The following is a 14,522-nucleotide window of genomic DNA, read 5'->3' on the forward strand; positions in this document are numbered from 1 at the left end:
CAGGGTGGTCCTGAGGGCAGCGGCAGCAGCACCCAGGGCCCTGACAGAATCACGCTTGGGGGCCCACCCTGCACCTGCCGAAGCAGAGGCAGATGTCGTTCGCACACTATAGAATTCTCCTCTTTAATGTATACGGCCCAGCTGTTTCTAGTCTATGCACCGAGCTGCACACCCATCACCACTGTTAGCAAGAATTCCAGAACATTTTATCACCAGCCATCTGGATTTTAACAGCTGTTTCGGACTCAGGTCAAATTTGAGGACCCGTGGGCTACATCTGTGTTCCTTTATGACTGTTGTTTCAAGATAACCTATAAAATGCCCTTTTGGTACAATGATCATCATAGCTTCCTGGAACTACACCAGCCTTTGCACATGTCTCAGTCCAGCTTCACTGCACCTGGGAAGGTAGGTGGCGGTTCTTCACAGTTCAGAAAACCCCAAGGAGATGGAGCCTGTTGGCGGAACAGCCACCTGGGGCTCCCTGCAGTGTGTCTTGAAGGTATGTGTGTGCCCATTAAAGGACCAAGCTTCACTGGTTTCTGAAACTGTCTAAAATCTCTTTAACAAAGTGGTTTATTGAAAATATAATCAACGTATAAAATAGGGAACTAAGAGAACCTACTGTTTAGCACAGGGAACCCTACAATGATGGGTGGTGACCTAAATGGGAAAGAAAATCTATAAAGAGTGGAAATGTGTACATGTGTTAACTGATTCTCTTTACAGCAGAAATACAACATTGTAAAGCAAGTATACTCCAATAAAAATTAATTTTAAAAATATATAATCACTAGTTTACTAAAAACCATGATGTTTCAAATGGAGCAGTCTCATTGTTTTATTAAAGTAAGTCAGGTTCCTTAACCCACAAACGAAAAAAGTGTCTTGTTAAGCCTTTCGGCTTACGTGGAGGCCAAGTCAGGAGAGAACTGAATAAAGCTGTAAGCAAAGGAAAAGACATCTTTTGTCTGATCATCCCCAAAACAAATATTTTCCTTCCTCATAGAAGTTTTCCAACTGTCCTGTCATTTTAACAGTTGATCGCAGAGTACAGGGTGCTTACACATCCAACATGTATATATACAATGAACCGTGGTGCTGTATGGATGGTTATACATCTACCCCTCCTCCCGGTAGAAAGCTCCCCAAGGTTTTCCCTTCCAGTCAACTTTTTTTTTTCCAAGCTAGGGCACGACAGTGGTTCCTAAAGCGCATCTATGCCAGAGTGAGAGAATGGGGACAGAGGTAGCCTTCGAGAGCAGGCAGTTAGTAGGGCACAGCTACCGCAGGCAGCTTCCAAGTTAGAGACTCAAGAAAGTCAGCAAGAAAGCAGGCTGCCTGGATGAAGAGGAAGTCCTCTCTTCCCTACTAAACTGCCTCCTCTTTAAGCACCATCTGCACATCTTCCTAGGTACAGGCTGCCCTTGGTGACGCCAGTTCTGAGGATCCTGCCTTGTGTTTCTAATGCAGTGACTTTCTAGGAGATGTCATTTGAAGTGATGACCCTATTTCCTGATTGTCTGTGTTCCTCCCAACTGCCCCCCGCCCCCACCTTTTGTTTTAACTTTTTGTGGTGTCTAGGCCTTTTGCCCATGACCTCATGACATCAGAGATCACCTAACCATGGAAAGAAAGAGCCCGCTGCCTGAGCAGTTTTCTTCCACAGAACCTGCAGGTGGCGGCACTGGTGGAGTTGGCCTGTGGGGGCTGTGAACATTCTCAGTGTCTACCTGACAGCTAGGAGGCAACAGAGAGCCACAGTCCAAACCCACCTTCCAGAAGACCAGTCACTTGTTGGGAGCCTGCCGGCACTTGAACCTGGGACTCCTGACTTTTATTCTAGTCTTTTTCCCACGTCTCTGAGGGCCTTTTAAGAGGTTCTCTAGCAAAAGCTTGGGAAATTTTATAGCTGAAAGGGTATATACTGCTTTATAGGGGCCAAAAGCCGAACCTAAAGCATATCTGTGATTTCATTCTGCAAATACAGCATCTGAGCACATTCCAGCTGCTGGCCTCCAGACCTCCCTGCCAACTCCCAGGCCCGCCAGAGCTGGGGCGTGCCTTCTTGTTATTCAGTAGAGTAACTTGTATCAAAGCTCCAAAGGTTAAGACATCTCCGGGGGAAAAAATTAAGATTCAATCAGCAAGTTAACACATTGAAGTAGTATCCGTATTTAATCTGAAACACCCATTAGAGAAAAAAATAATGGTACAGATTCAATAGAGAAGAAATAAATAATACCCAACATGCAAATCAACTTTCAAAAGAAATGCAAAGTCATAAAGCACAGCTAACAGCCAACCACAATTACTGCTTAGAAATTACTCCTATTGAATGTGGAAGATGGTTAATCCCGAAGCCGTTGACAGTGCTTATGGAAATACCACCAACAGATCCTAACACAGTCAAAGTATGCCGTCGTGTTTCTGCTAAAATAGACTTTGTAGAAATCATTTTAATTGAGCCTCAAAGTCATGAAAAACCTCCACAGGTTTTCTTTGCAGGTTTACGTATCGTCACACATAGAATCCGTTTGGAGACCATAAAAGATTACTATTTACACCTAAATCGCCCAACCTTCAGGAAGTGGGGGAATGAGAGACTGGATGCCCGCAGCGGAGCTGGAGCATCACTGTGGGTTTTGACCTGCTGAGCTCAGGGCTGGAGCCGCAGCCGCAAAGATGCCCGCCTGCCTCGGGCAGGGTAGCAAACTGTAAACACAAACGCCTGCACAAGGCCGGCCGCCTCCGCTCCCGAAGCTCTGCCAGCCATGGACTCTGAACCCAACCCCGGGCCACTCGGTGTTCAAGGGACCTGGCTTCCGTGAGGTGCCCCGGGGCTCAGACGAAGGAAGGGCTGCAGGGCTCCTTTCTACCCATGGCCATGTCAGCGCCCAGTCAGTCCGTGAGCAGGGACAAGGGAAGGAAGCCACAGTGCCCCCAGCACCCAGCTCCTGGGAGGATGGGACGGGACTCTGGCCGGAGAGGAGCCCTGTCCAAAGAACAGCTGATGCCCCCAGACGCTGCTTCACCCCGGCTCTGGGGCCCAACCTGGGCCAGCATCGCATCCCTGCTGGAGTCTGTCCCACTAGGGCGGACACCTTTCAAAGAGAAACAGCTCTGCTTTCTGATACTCAGGAGAGAAAAGGACTGAACAGGAATAATCCATGAACTGTCAAGACACTTGGCTTTTGAAACTAAATTCCAGCTACACTGGAAAACTGAACAGAATTATCAGAGTGGAATCTATTACCATGGTGTAAGTTGACAGTTTTATCTGCAAATCTTAAAAATTTGGCCAGCAATTTAAAATGCCTGTGTTATGACAATGTCAAATACGTTTTTCAAATGTCGGTCATTAGACAATAGTAACTGCATAGGGACTTCCTCTGGAATGTCTTTTAACAGAAAAAAAAATGATGTTTTCACATCATTCTTCAAAAATGTTTACTGACTAGTTTATGTGATTAAAATAGCAAAAAGAGATCCTGGTTTGATTCTAGTTAGAATCTTTGAAAAAAAAAAAAAATCACATCAGGAACATGCCTTTCTGTCATTAGCATCTTTGGTAGAAACCTAGTTGATTTCTTACGCTTTGCTCACAGTCCTTGAAAAGCCCAAATATTAGCAAGGCTCTGACTCACCAGAAAACCCAGGCTATCTCCAAGTTGACTGGCTATAGGATACTTTGCTTGTCTTTGACAACTTCTCTGTTACCTAATGTTTTAAATGATATTTGTTTTAAATAATATTCTTTTGAAGTAACAAGGCTCAGTTGTTTTCACAGACAACTGAAAATTCCTTCTATCAGACATTGGGATGGAGACTGAACGTGGCCTGAACCCTCAGGCGCTGGGAGATGCAAACAGGGACCACAGGGCCTGGCCAGACTATAGAACCAAGACGTTTCACTGGAAAGAAGGGAACTTCCTTACTAATGTCCTTAAAAAGCTTAAAGGTTACAGGCTTCTTCAAAGGAACCCCGGACTTGAATTCCAGTTCCCACACGCTCTGGCCGCCTCCATGTTACATAAGCCAGGCATGTTCCTGGAAAATGAAAGATGGCCTTACAGGAAGTGAGGTGTGGCCACACCGAGATGCCCCGGGACGTTGGAGGCCCGGTTCCAGCTGTCACGTGCCTCTCTGTGACTCTGTTACTGAAGTCATTTGCGACTGAAAAAAGCAAAACTCAGAAGAACGGCTTACTGCCTAGTGACCAAACGCCTCTACGCTTGTTTAGAACAAGTGTCAGAAGTACCCCGGGGAGGGTTTAAGACTGAGAAAGCTCAGCTCCTGTGTCCGTCCTGGGGCGGCAGGGGGCCGCAGCTCCGTGTCCACTGGGGCCAGACGCCTGGGCTGTGCTCCTGCCGTCTGGCTCACTGTCCAGTCTCGGGCAGCTCACCTGACCTCCCTGTGGCCACTTCCTCGTCTCCAAGATGGGGGTGATGATGGCACCTAAATGTCTAGCATAGTGCCTGCATATGCCAGGGACTCCTCAACGTTGGGTATGAAACAGCCAAACCATGCTGTGGGTCTGTTCATGTGCTTTACGAGTGAGGTGTGATCGCTAACCCCTGGCCCTCATTTCCAAGATCTGCAAAGCACGAATACAAGCTTCCTGCAGTTGGCCCTCAGTTACCCTACGAGGTGTCTTAACAGGGGAGCCTATTCCTGGCCCCAGTGGGAGGCCCCTCCTCCGGCTCCTCACCGCGGATGATGAGGAGGGCCCTGCACTTGTACGTGTGCTGAACGACCTCACCCCGGGGAGATGAGTCAGGACTGCATTTTTCCCAAGGTCGGGCCCAGAGCCTTCAGATCCCAGAAAACCAGGAAGGAAAGGAGCCCAGGGAACACTCAACCCCCATCTCAGGACCCTGGCTGGACTCCCGGCTCCCTGAAGCTCTGCTCCAGCGCTCTGGGGCTGGAAGACGCAGCTTTGGGACGTCAGATGGTCAAACCATGCGAGGAGCTGAGATGCAGCTGAACATGGGTGAGCCGGGCGCTGTCAGAGGAGGCGAGACTGTTCGCCCTGACCTCACTGCTCGCCTTCTTGGCCTGGGTGACAGGGTTGGGGTGGGCACGGAGGGGGAGGAAAGCATTCCTATGCCCCATCACCTGAGCTGAGCTATGCGGAATGACTGGCCATCTCATCCTGACCTGGTCGTGCGCTGGAACCCTGGAGACTTCAGTGAGGTAGGTGGTATCAGCCCCATTCACAGGTGGGCAAACTGAGGCAGAATGAAATGCAGTAGCTCGCTTTTAATAACAGCATACAAAATCTGGAGAAGCCCCAAAGGAGTCGCCCTGTTACCCGGAGCTCGAAGCAAACCCTTGGAGCGCAAAGGACAGAAACGGACGGGAACGCGAGCCCCTCCTCCTTCCCCTCTCCTCCTTCAGGGGTTCACTAAGCGCACACCAGGGACCCTCTGGATACCCCTGAGGGCGCGCACAGAGCAGCGGAGACCCAGCTAACGGCTTATCCCGCGGGAAACAGCAAGAGCGACGTTTCTGCTCCCAGGGAGACTCCTGGTTCTGAGAGGAGCACGGTGTGTCCCCGCAGATGGAAACCTTCCATCCAAGCTGGAAGGAAGCCTGACCAGCCCTGGGCCACGGGGAAGCCAATGCCTCTTTGCCTCAGTGACTGGCCTGAGACGTGGGACCGGTGCACCCAGTCAAAGAAAATGAGCTCCAGGAAAGCAGGGAAGACGAGACGCTCCAGCTCCTGCCCCGGCCCCAGAGGATGGAGGCTCGGCCTGGAACCTTTCTGGGAGGACATCACCCCACGGCGCATCATCCACCCTTCCGGCGGGAGACCCCACCCTTCTCCTGTCCGGGTACGACCCCTCCCTCCTGCCCTCAGGACCCCAATCCCGCGGGTCACGCCAGCCGACGTGCAGACAGGTCGTCTCCGGGTTGGAGGTGTGTGTATGTGGGTGATGCTCTTTGGCTGGAAGCAAAGGCCATTCTGGCGGGACGAGGGCCGGTCTTGAGCCGGGCGCGGGGTGAGGTATTCCCAGCCCAGGGCAGAGCCAGCAGACGGCCGTGCTCCCTGTGGAAACCCATCTAAAGACGACTGCGGGGAAGCCGGGAGGACAGACGATCGCGACTGACTCATTGGATCAGCGTCACCACATCTTAAACCAGTTTTCCTTGAGCGCTGGACACGTGGCGCGGCTCCAGCCAGGTGGTCTCCCTGCTGTCTGCTGGGAGGTGAGCGTCGGGTCCGCAGGCTGGCTGCTGGCCGCTCCCTCGCTCTCTTGCGGCCTACTGGTGGGTCTGCTCCTTGGGGTGCAGAGGACCCCCCCAGAGACAGGCTGAGGGTGGTGGGTGGGTGGGCGCAGGGGCCGGAGCAGGGCCAGCAGGGATGAGGAGGAGGCACTTCAGTTTGGGCTGGTGTTCGTGGGGTCGGCCCTGGCCCCGGGAGGCGAGCGGCCCCGCCTGGCTCCGGCTCCGGTGCTGGGCAGTCCCAGAAGACCCCAGTGGCGGTGGGCAAGTAGGCACTTGGCAGTACCCCAGGACTGGGCAGGGCTGGGGGCTCCGCGCGGGCTCCACACACGGCTAGGTCATCAGGATGGGCTTCTGCCGAACTTCCAGGATGTCTAGGGTGGCAGGGGGGTCATAGAGGAGACAGGGAAGGGTGGCCCTCCCGTGCTCGCAGAGGGGCACAGGGACCGTCCCGGTGCTCCATCTGTGAGGGAAGCCCCCAAGGCGCTCTTCCCGCCCTCGGGGACCCACGGGGCTGGGCTCACCCTCCTTCTGGACAGGAACGGGCAACGAGCACGCCTGGGGCGGCTGCGCCACGGGGCAAGGGCTCGGGGCTCGAGGCTCACACAGGCAGCCTGACTCCGGAGCCACGGCCCCGCAGGCCCTCCAGCACGAGCTCCGCCTGCCCCTTGAGTAGCATGCACGTGCTGAGGGTCTGAAGGCCCTCTGGGGGCAGGTGTGGGCACCTGAGCACTGCCCACAGGAGTACCTTTTAGGGCCCGTGGTTCCCCCAGAGGTCCCACCCCAAAGTCAGAGTTACCTGTTAAAATCCGATGCAGCGGCAAAGTGACGTAGGTTAAGTGTGCATAGAGAAGGAAGTTCCCGTCTGCCCTGTTCAGCTTCAGCCAGGACCCGACCAGGGAGCGCCCCGTGCCCGACAGGGAGCGAGACCGCAGGTTGGTGGCGTTGTGCAGGTCAGCTGCAGCAGAGACGGCGCATCAGGCCCAGGCCGCGGGAGCGGAGCGTGACTCCCACCCAGGTGACCCCTCCCCAGCCCAGCTCGACCTCTGACCCGACCGACCCTCCTCTTGACTGCCCTCCTGCGGTGCCCAGCCCCCTCTGCCTTCCAGCCTGGTCCCCCCCTCAGGGCTCTCCCTGATGCCCCCGCTCCGGTCCTGGAGCGCCTCCCCTGTGGGCCCGGGCCTGTCACTGTGCCGGACCCCGTGGCTGCCCCGCTCCGGTCCTCTCCCCAGAGGGGTGCGGGGGTACAGCTGGGATGACCTGGCACCATCACCCGGCTGGTGGGCCGCCCAGGGAGGCAGGTGGGTGCTATGGACGCTTTCCCACTGGTCTGGAAGGAGCCCAGGAGGGCGGCGCTGCCCAAGCCCACTCGAGAGCAGCTCAAGACCCGGGCTGGGGTCTGCGGCCCCAGCCAAGGTCTCGTCCAACAGGCCCTCTGCCTCAGTCCTGCCGATCAGGACCCTCTAAGCTCTTCCAACAGCCTCCTGCCGCCCCTCTGATAAACACGGCCCTGCCCTTACCGCTCCCACAGCGGGACCCATGCAGGGCAGAGAGGAGAGCAGGGAGGCCTGAGGACCGAGCGATAGGGGTGCGATCGAGGACCGCAGAGACACCCGGGCGGAGATGCCCAGGAGGCCGCTGGACAGACGGGCCCGGGCTCAGGGAGGAGGCCAGGTGAGCCCCGAGGGACACCGCGCTGGAGGCGGCAGGGCCGCAGGGCACCTCGCAGAGGGAGGGAACAGCATGCGCGCGTGCCCAGAGCCCTCCCCTCGCAGCCCCTGAAATCAGGTGCCAACTGCCGGCCACGCTGAGCTGGGGCTGGGGACTCCCCTTGGTGGCCGTCTGCTGTCTGTCCACAGCTCCACCCCCACACAGGATGGGCTGGCACACAGCCCCCTGGCTCTCTGAATGTGCAGAAGGGAGTGAGGAGGCCCCGCGGGCCGGGGGGCAGCGGGGAGCAGCAGGGTCACCTCCCCCGTCGTCCTCCCGGAAGAATTCCTCGCTGTCGTTGGCCGAGTGAGACTTCTTCATCTCTGCAATCCGGTTCCGGGGCCCCTTCCTCTTGAGGGATGGGGAGAAGAAGGCAGGCCGGTTGTTCCGCTCAGGGGTGGGGGGTGTGCTGAAGGAGGTCACCTGGGAACAAGGAGCATGTCACCAGGGCGGCCCGCCAACCTGGGGGCGCCCGGCGCCCACCCATCTCCCGCCCGCAGAGCGCAGCCAGCCTGGGGCTTGGCAGGCGCTGGCCACCAGCTCCACCCCGGGAAGAACCCAGCTGCCCTCCTGGGGCCTCAACCACTGGCCAGGGGTCATCCGAGCACAGAGCAAGCCTGGCTGCTGAATCCGCCAAACCTTCCCGACCACCCTTGACGTGAGAACCGGCTGAGGCAGGACAGCCACCCTGGCGGGGCCAAGGTCACTCAGCAGACAGTGGCCACGCTGGGGCTGCACCCCAGGGCTTCTGCCCCTAAGGCTATGCTCTAATTTCTTCTCCTGGTTTTTATCTCCTGTCCCCTCTCTCCCCCAGCATCCTTCCACAGAAGCGCAGTGGTCAAATAGTCCACCCCTCCATCTCCCGCTCTCCTCTCTTCTAACCACGCTGCCCATCACCAACCATTCTCCACACCCACTCAGGGGAGCACATGACTGGGGTCCCTGCCCTCAAGGAGCTCACAGTCTTCCGGGGGGGGGGGCGAGAGACCCAAAAGTTGACAACCACACATTGAATGTTGGTTGTTAAAGACAGAAAAAAAAAGGAAGCACAAGATACAGGTGAGCACAGAGGCAAAAGGAATCAACAGCCTGGGGAATCACGAAAGGCTTCCCGGAAGAGACGCTGCTTGAGCTGGGTCTTGAAGGACGAGTAGGAGTTCGCTAGGTGAAGAAGGGGGGGAAGGGCGTTCCAGGCAGAGGGAACGTGGCCCATCTCCTCCCTCCTCCCCATGCAAACAAGAATCTGAGGAACAAGGTGAGCTGGGACTGAAACTTCAGGAGCCCCGTCAGCCTCCTCGTCACGGCTCCGACATCCACCAGAGTCCCGGCGGCCGCTGGGCTCCAGACGGTCCTCCCACAAGCCGGGGAAGGTTTTTAGAAGATAGAAAAACAAACACCAGAAACCACAATACACAGAGTCTCCATTTGTCATGTGCTGGTTACAAACGACCCCTCTGGGAAAGGGGGGCGCAAGCGGCAGCGAGCACAGAGGCGGGGGGCCCGAGCAGCACAGGGAGGACCCTGCCAGGCCCCTCCCCTTGACCCTAGGTTCCCCCTGCTGCTGCGGGCCTGGGGCTTTCCCAGGCACTGTCTCCTCCACCCCCCACGGCCACCCTGGGAGAGAAAGAGCAGCACCCCCATTTGACAGATGGGAAGATGAAGGCCCGGACGGGTCCAGTAGCCTCTCTGTCAGCAAGCACAAGGCCAGAACTGGCACCCAGGTTTGTCCGGCCCGAGCCCAGCCCACTTCTTCACAAGGGCTGTTATGCACACATTTGTTAGCCTCAGTGGGCACCTGAGGACCAAGGGGGATTAGGCTCCTTATTGCAGAGACAAACGGTCTCTGTTCCCAAGACAACAGAGGCTTCTGCCCAGAATTCTCACCCATCATCACAGAAAGAGAGCGTTTGTTGTTTCTGCTCTGCTTACAAAACACATTCACTGCAGGAAACTCAAAGCAGAAAAAAAAGAGATAACAAGAGAAAGAAAAGTGCCACCTGACTGCCTGGAGGGCGTGTGCTGGTGCGCTTACAGAGTGAGAGGCAGAGTGCGCGTGGCTCCCTGACCGCAGGCGTGCCAGCGGGGACGCAGGACCCTCACGCTCGGGGGCCATTTCTCCAGGCAGATGCCCCAGCCGGCCCCACCCCCGGCGGGGCCCCTGATGCCCTGGCTCCTGAGTCCCCAACACCTCGGGAGGCGGGTGTGTGCTCACCCCATTTCCGGGTGAGCAAACTGAGGCTCAGAGAGGAGAGACCTGTCCCAGCTCACGCGAGCAACAGTGCCTGGACTGCGGCCCACCCCGCAGCCCCTCCTGGAGACGCCTGGGGGGGTGCGCTCCTCCTTCAAGACCCCCGGTCTCCTCTGGAGCCCCCAACGCGGGCAACGCGGCCAACGCGGCCAACGGGCTGGGTATTTTCTTTTGCCTGAGCCCTGCCCCCGCCTACCACCCCAGAGGCTCTGGGAATAAGGCTGCCATTGAGCTCAGCTTCCCGGCCCCAGGGAGGGACAGCGGCCTAGAAAGGGCTCAGAGGCTCAGTGCTGTTGCGTGAGCCACATGGCAGGGGGCAGTGCAAGGAACCCCGGCAGGCCTGGGACTGCCCAGCTCTGCAGACAGGAAGGCTCGGACCAGCCCACAGCTGCGGCGGCCACCAGCAGTTCCAGCGCCCAGCATCTGGTTGGCAAGCAGCCCAGGCAGAGACCAGCCGGGGGGCCCCAGGGTCTTGAGGCTCCGGCCAACCCTCCTGGAGCTCATCCATCATTGTCCCCATCTCACCCCCTGGAAAGGCCGCTCGGGTGCCCACCCTCGCCCAGGCGAGGCGCTGGGACCCCGCTGGCTGAGCCCCGCCGCCGTGGCAGCTCGGGGCCCAGGCACTAACCTGCTGCGTGAACCTGGGCCAGTCACCTGCCCTCTCTGAACCTTGGCCTCCTCCCCAGAAGGCTGGGGACCATGACACCTACCTCACCGGGGGTAGGGGGCGGGAAGGACCAGGGAGGCGGTGGGAGGCGGGCCTCAGGGAGGGGCAGAGGCCCTCCCCGAGCTGCGCAGCCTTACCCGCTCATGCATGGGTGAAGCCGGGCTAGAGTCCTCTTCGGTCCCACAGGGGGATGTGTCACCTGTGGACACACGGCTGACCGCCATCTCGGCATGGCCCTTGCCCTGGGGCCCCTTCATGCGCACAAACTCCATGTTGCTGTACTTGTAGAAGCCGAATGACATCTTCTGGGCCATGCGGGCCGCCACGCTCACCTGCGGGAGGGCAGGCGGGGATGCCCGGTCCCTGGGGGCTCCAGCAGCCAGGGGGACCCTCCCTCAAGAAGCCCCTGAGGGCCTCCAGCCCCACTCTGGGGAGACCCAGCCCTGGCTGACCCGGGCTTGCCCACAAGGCGGGGGTGGTGCCAGGACCCTCGCATCCCTGTCTGACACCCTAGATGGTGGGACCAAGGCCGCCTCCCCATCCCTTGCCCTGGGATCCAGAGAGGACACCCCGGGGCAGTGTTCAGCAGCAGGAGGGCACTTGTCCACCTGAACTCTGTCCAGGACCAAGAGTCCCAGGAGGGTATTCCCGGGAAAAGCACCACGTGACCCAGGCCCCAGCTGCCTAGGAGGGGCACTGGGGGCGCTGCAGGAGCTCTGGCAAGGGGCAGGTACAGCAGAGCTGGGCAAGGGCAGAGGGGTGCTCCTGGGCCCGGCCCACCCTGCACTCACGCGGTTGTCATACACCTTCTTGAGCGCCTCGTAGCGGATGGAGCCCTGAAAGATGACCCCCTGGAACGTGTCGGTCTTGTCGCTGGCCACCAGCTCCACGCAGACCATCTCCCCTTCCCCCACGGTCATGTCGCTGAACACCTGGGGAGGCGGGGCGTGAAGCGGACGCGGGGATGGCACCAGTCAGCTGCCCCCCGCCCCCGGCACGGCTCCCAGCCGCCCGCCCCAACCCCCCCCCGCCCCCCCCTCGCCCCCGCCCCGCTCCTTGACCCAGGGAGGGCTGCTTGGAAACTCCCCCTTTACAGGTGAGAACACTGGGCCACAGATGTGAAGGCTTTTGCCCAAGGCCCCCAGGCCTGCCTCCACTCCACAGGGACCTGCACAGCAAGGACAGCCCACCCGTGGGCAGGGGCAGCGTCTACAAGGGGCTGAGGTCATAAGCGACTCTGGGACTGGAAGAGGATGCGCCCCCCCCACCCGGTGTCCACTGGAGGGACACCAGGAAGTAGAACAGTTCACAGGGACTGTCTGGCCCGCTTTCGAGTGTCTTCTATGCCCTCAGATATGGGTGCGCAGCCCACCCACCCCAGCCCTGCCCCGGCAGTCAGGGCCTGTGCGTGGGCACCAGCTCAGAAGCCGCACAGCCTGCCTGCCTGCGGGGGGTGGGGGTGGGGGTGGGGGTGGGGGTGGGGGCCGCCTGCAAGGGACTGGACAGCCCGCCCCCGCCAGAGTCACTGCCCATGGCGTGGGGCAGGGGGCCGTGTGCAGGCTGAGCTCTGAGATCATCCAGACTCCAGCTTCAATCTCAGCTCTGCTGTGGATGAGCTGTGTGAGTCTGGAGAGGGCGCTCAGCTCCCTGACCTGAGATGCTCAAGACGCCAACCAAATCGAGAATCGACCTGCAGCCCACACCCCACCCTTCATGAGTGCTCCAGGGGCCCCCATCCCCCCAACTCACCCCCTCTCCCACCGCCCGGCCCTCACTGCGGGTGGTGGGGGGAACAGCTCCACTGCCCAGACCGCGACAGGAGGATGGCTGGACAGGAGCCGGCAGGGTCGCCAGGGGGCGCAGCTGGCTTCCCAGCACCCTGCGTTTCCCAGTCGAGTGAGCTGCCTCCGGCCCCAGTTGTAACTTCCGGAGCCCCGCCCATCGCAGCATCCTAGGATCCCAAGGTGTGGAGGCCTCATTTAGGATTCAAGGGTGGTAATAACCATCCCTCCTGCCCGGGCAGCGATCTGCAGGACTTGATGACACCTCCTCCCACGCGTGAGCTCTCTGATCTTTCAACCCTGACGCCCATTTTACAGATGAGAACACTGAGGTTCGGAGCCCGGTGAACTCATTTGCCCTGAGTCAAGGAAGCAGCAGGGAGAGCAGGAGGCCAGCCCTGCCCCTACCTCCTTCCTGAAGGCGTGTGAGGCCTGAGGGGTGACTGGGGGGGGGGGGGAGGGTCACATCCCCTGACACACGGAGCCAGACCAAGACAGAGCCCCCACCTCCTCGAAGCTGTCGATCATGAAGAAGATGTTGGGGTAGCTGATCTTGGACTCCTCCCCTTTGCTGTCCATGGGGTGCTTACTGGGGGACGCGAACACTTGCTGGAAGAAAAAAAGATTGGAGGGGGCTGAGTGAAACCCCCACCGTGTCCTGCACCCGGGCCGGAGCCACGCGCTGGGGTGGGGTAGGCACAGATCGCCGGGGTCCCAGGGTCCCAGGGCCCCAGGAGCCGCTGGGACCCAGGCCCCCAGGGCTGCAGGGAAATTCTGGGATCAGCCTCCCCGCGGGGCAGGGCAGCGGGAGGGGGACCCCGGGCGCCCGCGGGCTCACCTGGGACCTCTTCCTGTGGATGTGGATGTCCCCGCCGTCGGCTCGCGTGCACACAGCACAGGTCACCATGTAATCCAGCTATAAGGGACGCAGGACAGGGGAGTGCAGGGCTCCGCTGTGCCCCGGGGCCTTCGAGCACCCCGCCCCCGCCGCCAGGAGCCCTGCGCACGGCGCCCGGTACCTTCTGCAGGATGAGGTTCAGGCAGACGCTCTCCTCCCAGTCGATGTCCGGGTCTCCGAGGCCCGGCAGCTTCTTGGAGTCCCGCCGGTACACCTCCACCTCCACCTCAGGCTCGGCCTCCGCCAGCTGCGAGGCCCAGGTCAGAGGTGAGTCCCGGCACCGGCCCCCCACACCGCATCCCCCGCCCCGGGGGCATCCTCTCCTCACTGGCCCCTCGCACGCGGGGCGCGGACTCCAATCTCCCTCCTGGGTCCTCTGGCTTCACGACGCCGGGGGTTCATCAAGAAGCTAGCCTCCCACCTAGGTCGTCCCTAGGGCCTCCCAGCAGGGCGGGGGGATCCCAGCATCCTGGCCCAGCCCACAGGCAGCCCGTCCAGCCAGCCACCCTGTACACCAGCTGAGCAAGCGGGAGGCCCTCGGGTTGCTACGGCAACTGGGTACCGGCTCGGCGGGGCGGCCGGATGAGGAGGGGGCGGGAGGCGGCCGGGCTTGCCGCAGAGAGCCCGCAGAGAGCCCGCAGTGCGCAGGCCCTGCAGCAGCGCCCACGGCGTGCCGGCCAGGGGCTTTCCTTTCTGCTCTTCGCAGCAAAAGCAGGCTGGGAGGCTGCGCGGGAGCAGCTGTGTGATCTCCCTCCTCCCCCGCCCCGTCCACCTCGCACCTCCAGACCCGTGGGTTCTCCCCCGCCTGCTGCCTTCCAGACACCGCAGACCCACCCCGGCGGGGCCTGTCATGCGTGTGCTGGCTCACCCCTCCCTTCAAATGTCCTCTATCCACCGTCATCCCCTCGCTCTGACCTACAACATTCCGGCCAGACGCCACCTCCTCCTCTCTGTGGGTCCCCAGCCACCCCATTCTTCCCACCATCACAG

The 14,522-nt window shown here is 59.6% G+C and overlaps 1 protein-coding gene and 1 non-coding gene across 4 annotated transcripts in view; both read right to left on the bottom strand.

Annotated features, from left to right (window-relative positions):
* Positions 826–14,522, bottom strand: part of KIAA0930 (KIAA0930 ortholog) — a 44,228-nt gene continuing 30,531 nt past the window's right edge. For all 3 annotated transcript variants that reach the window (XM_018048896.1, XM_018048897.1, XM_018048895.1), the window contains exons 3-10: positions 13,654–13,779; positions 13,473–13,550; positions 13,142–13,243; positions 11,645–11,785; positions 10,991–11,185; positions 8,199–8,361; positions 7,028–7,186; positions 826–6,602 (exon numbers count right to left, since the gene is read on the bottom strand). In XM_018048896.1, the coding sequence (XP_017904385.1) occupies positions 6,562–6,602; positions 7,028–7,186; positions 8,199–8,361; positions 10,991–11,185; positions 11,645–11,785; positions 13,142–13,243; positions 13,473–13,550; positions 13,654–13,779 (1,005 nt within the window). In that variant the 3' untranslated portion in view covers positions 826–6,561. The remainder of the gene's footprint in view (positions 6,603–7,027; positions 7,187–8,198; positions 8,362–10,990; positions 11,186–11,644; positions 11,786–13,141; positions 13,244–13,472; positions 13,551–13,653; positions 13,780–14,522) is intronic.
* Positions 9,075–9,188, bottom strand: MIR1249 (microRNA 1249). Its single transcript, NR_129564.1, has one exon. It is a non-coding gene; the product is annotated as a microRNA 1249 (primary transcript).

The sequence above is a fragment of the Capra hircus genome, chromosome 5 (assembly GCF_001704415.2).
Source record: "Capra hircus breed San Clemente chromosome 5, ASM170441v1, whole genome shotgun sequence".
In the NCBI taxonomy this organism is placed as follows: domain Eukaryota; kingdom Metazoa; phylum Chordata; class Mammalia; order Artiodactyla; family Bovidae; genus Capra; species Capra hircus.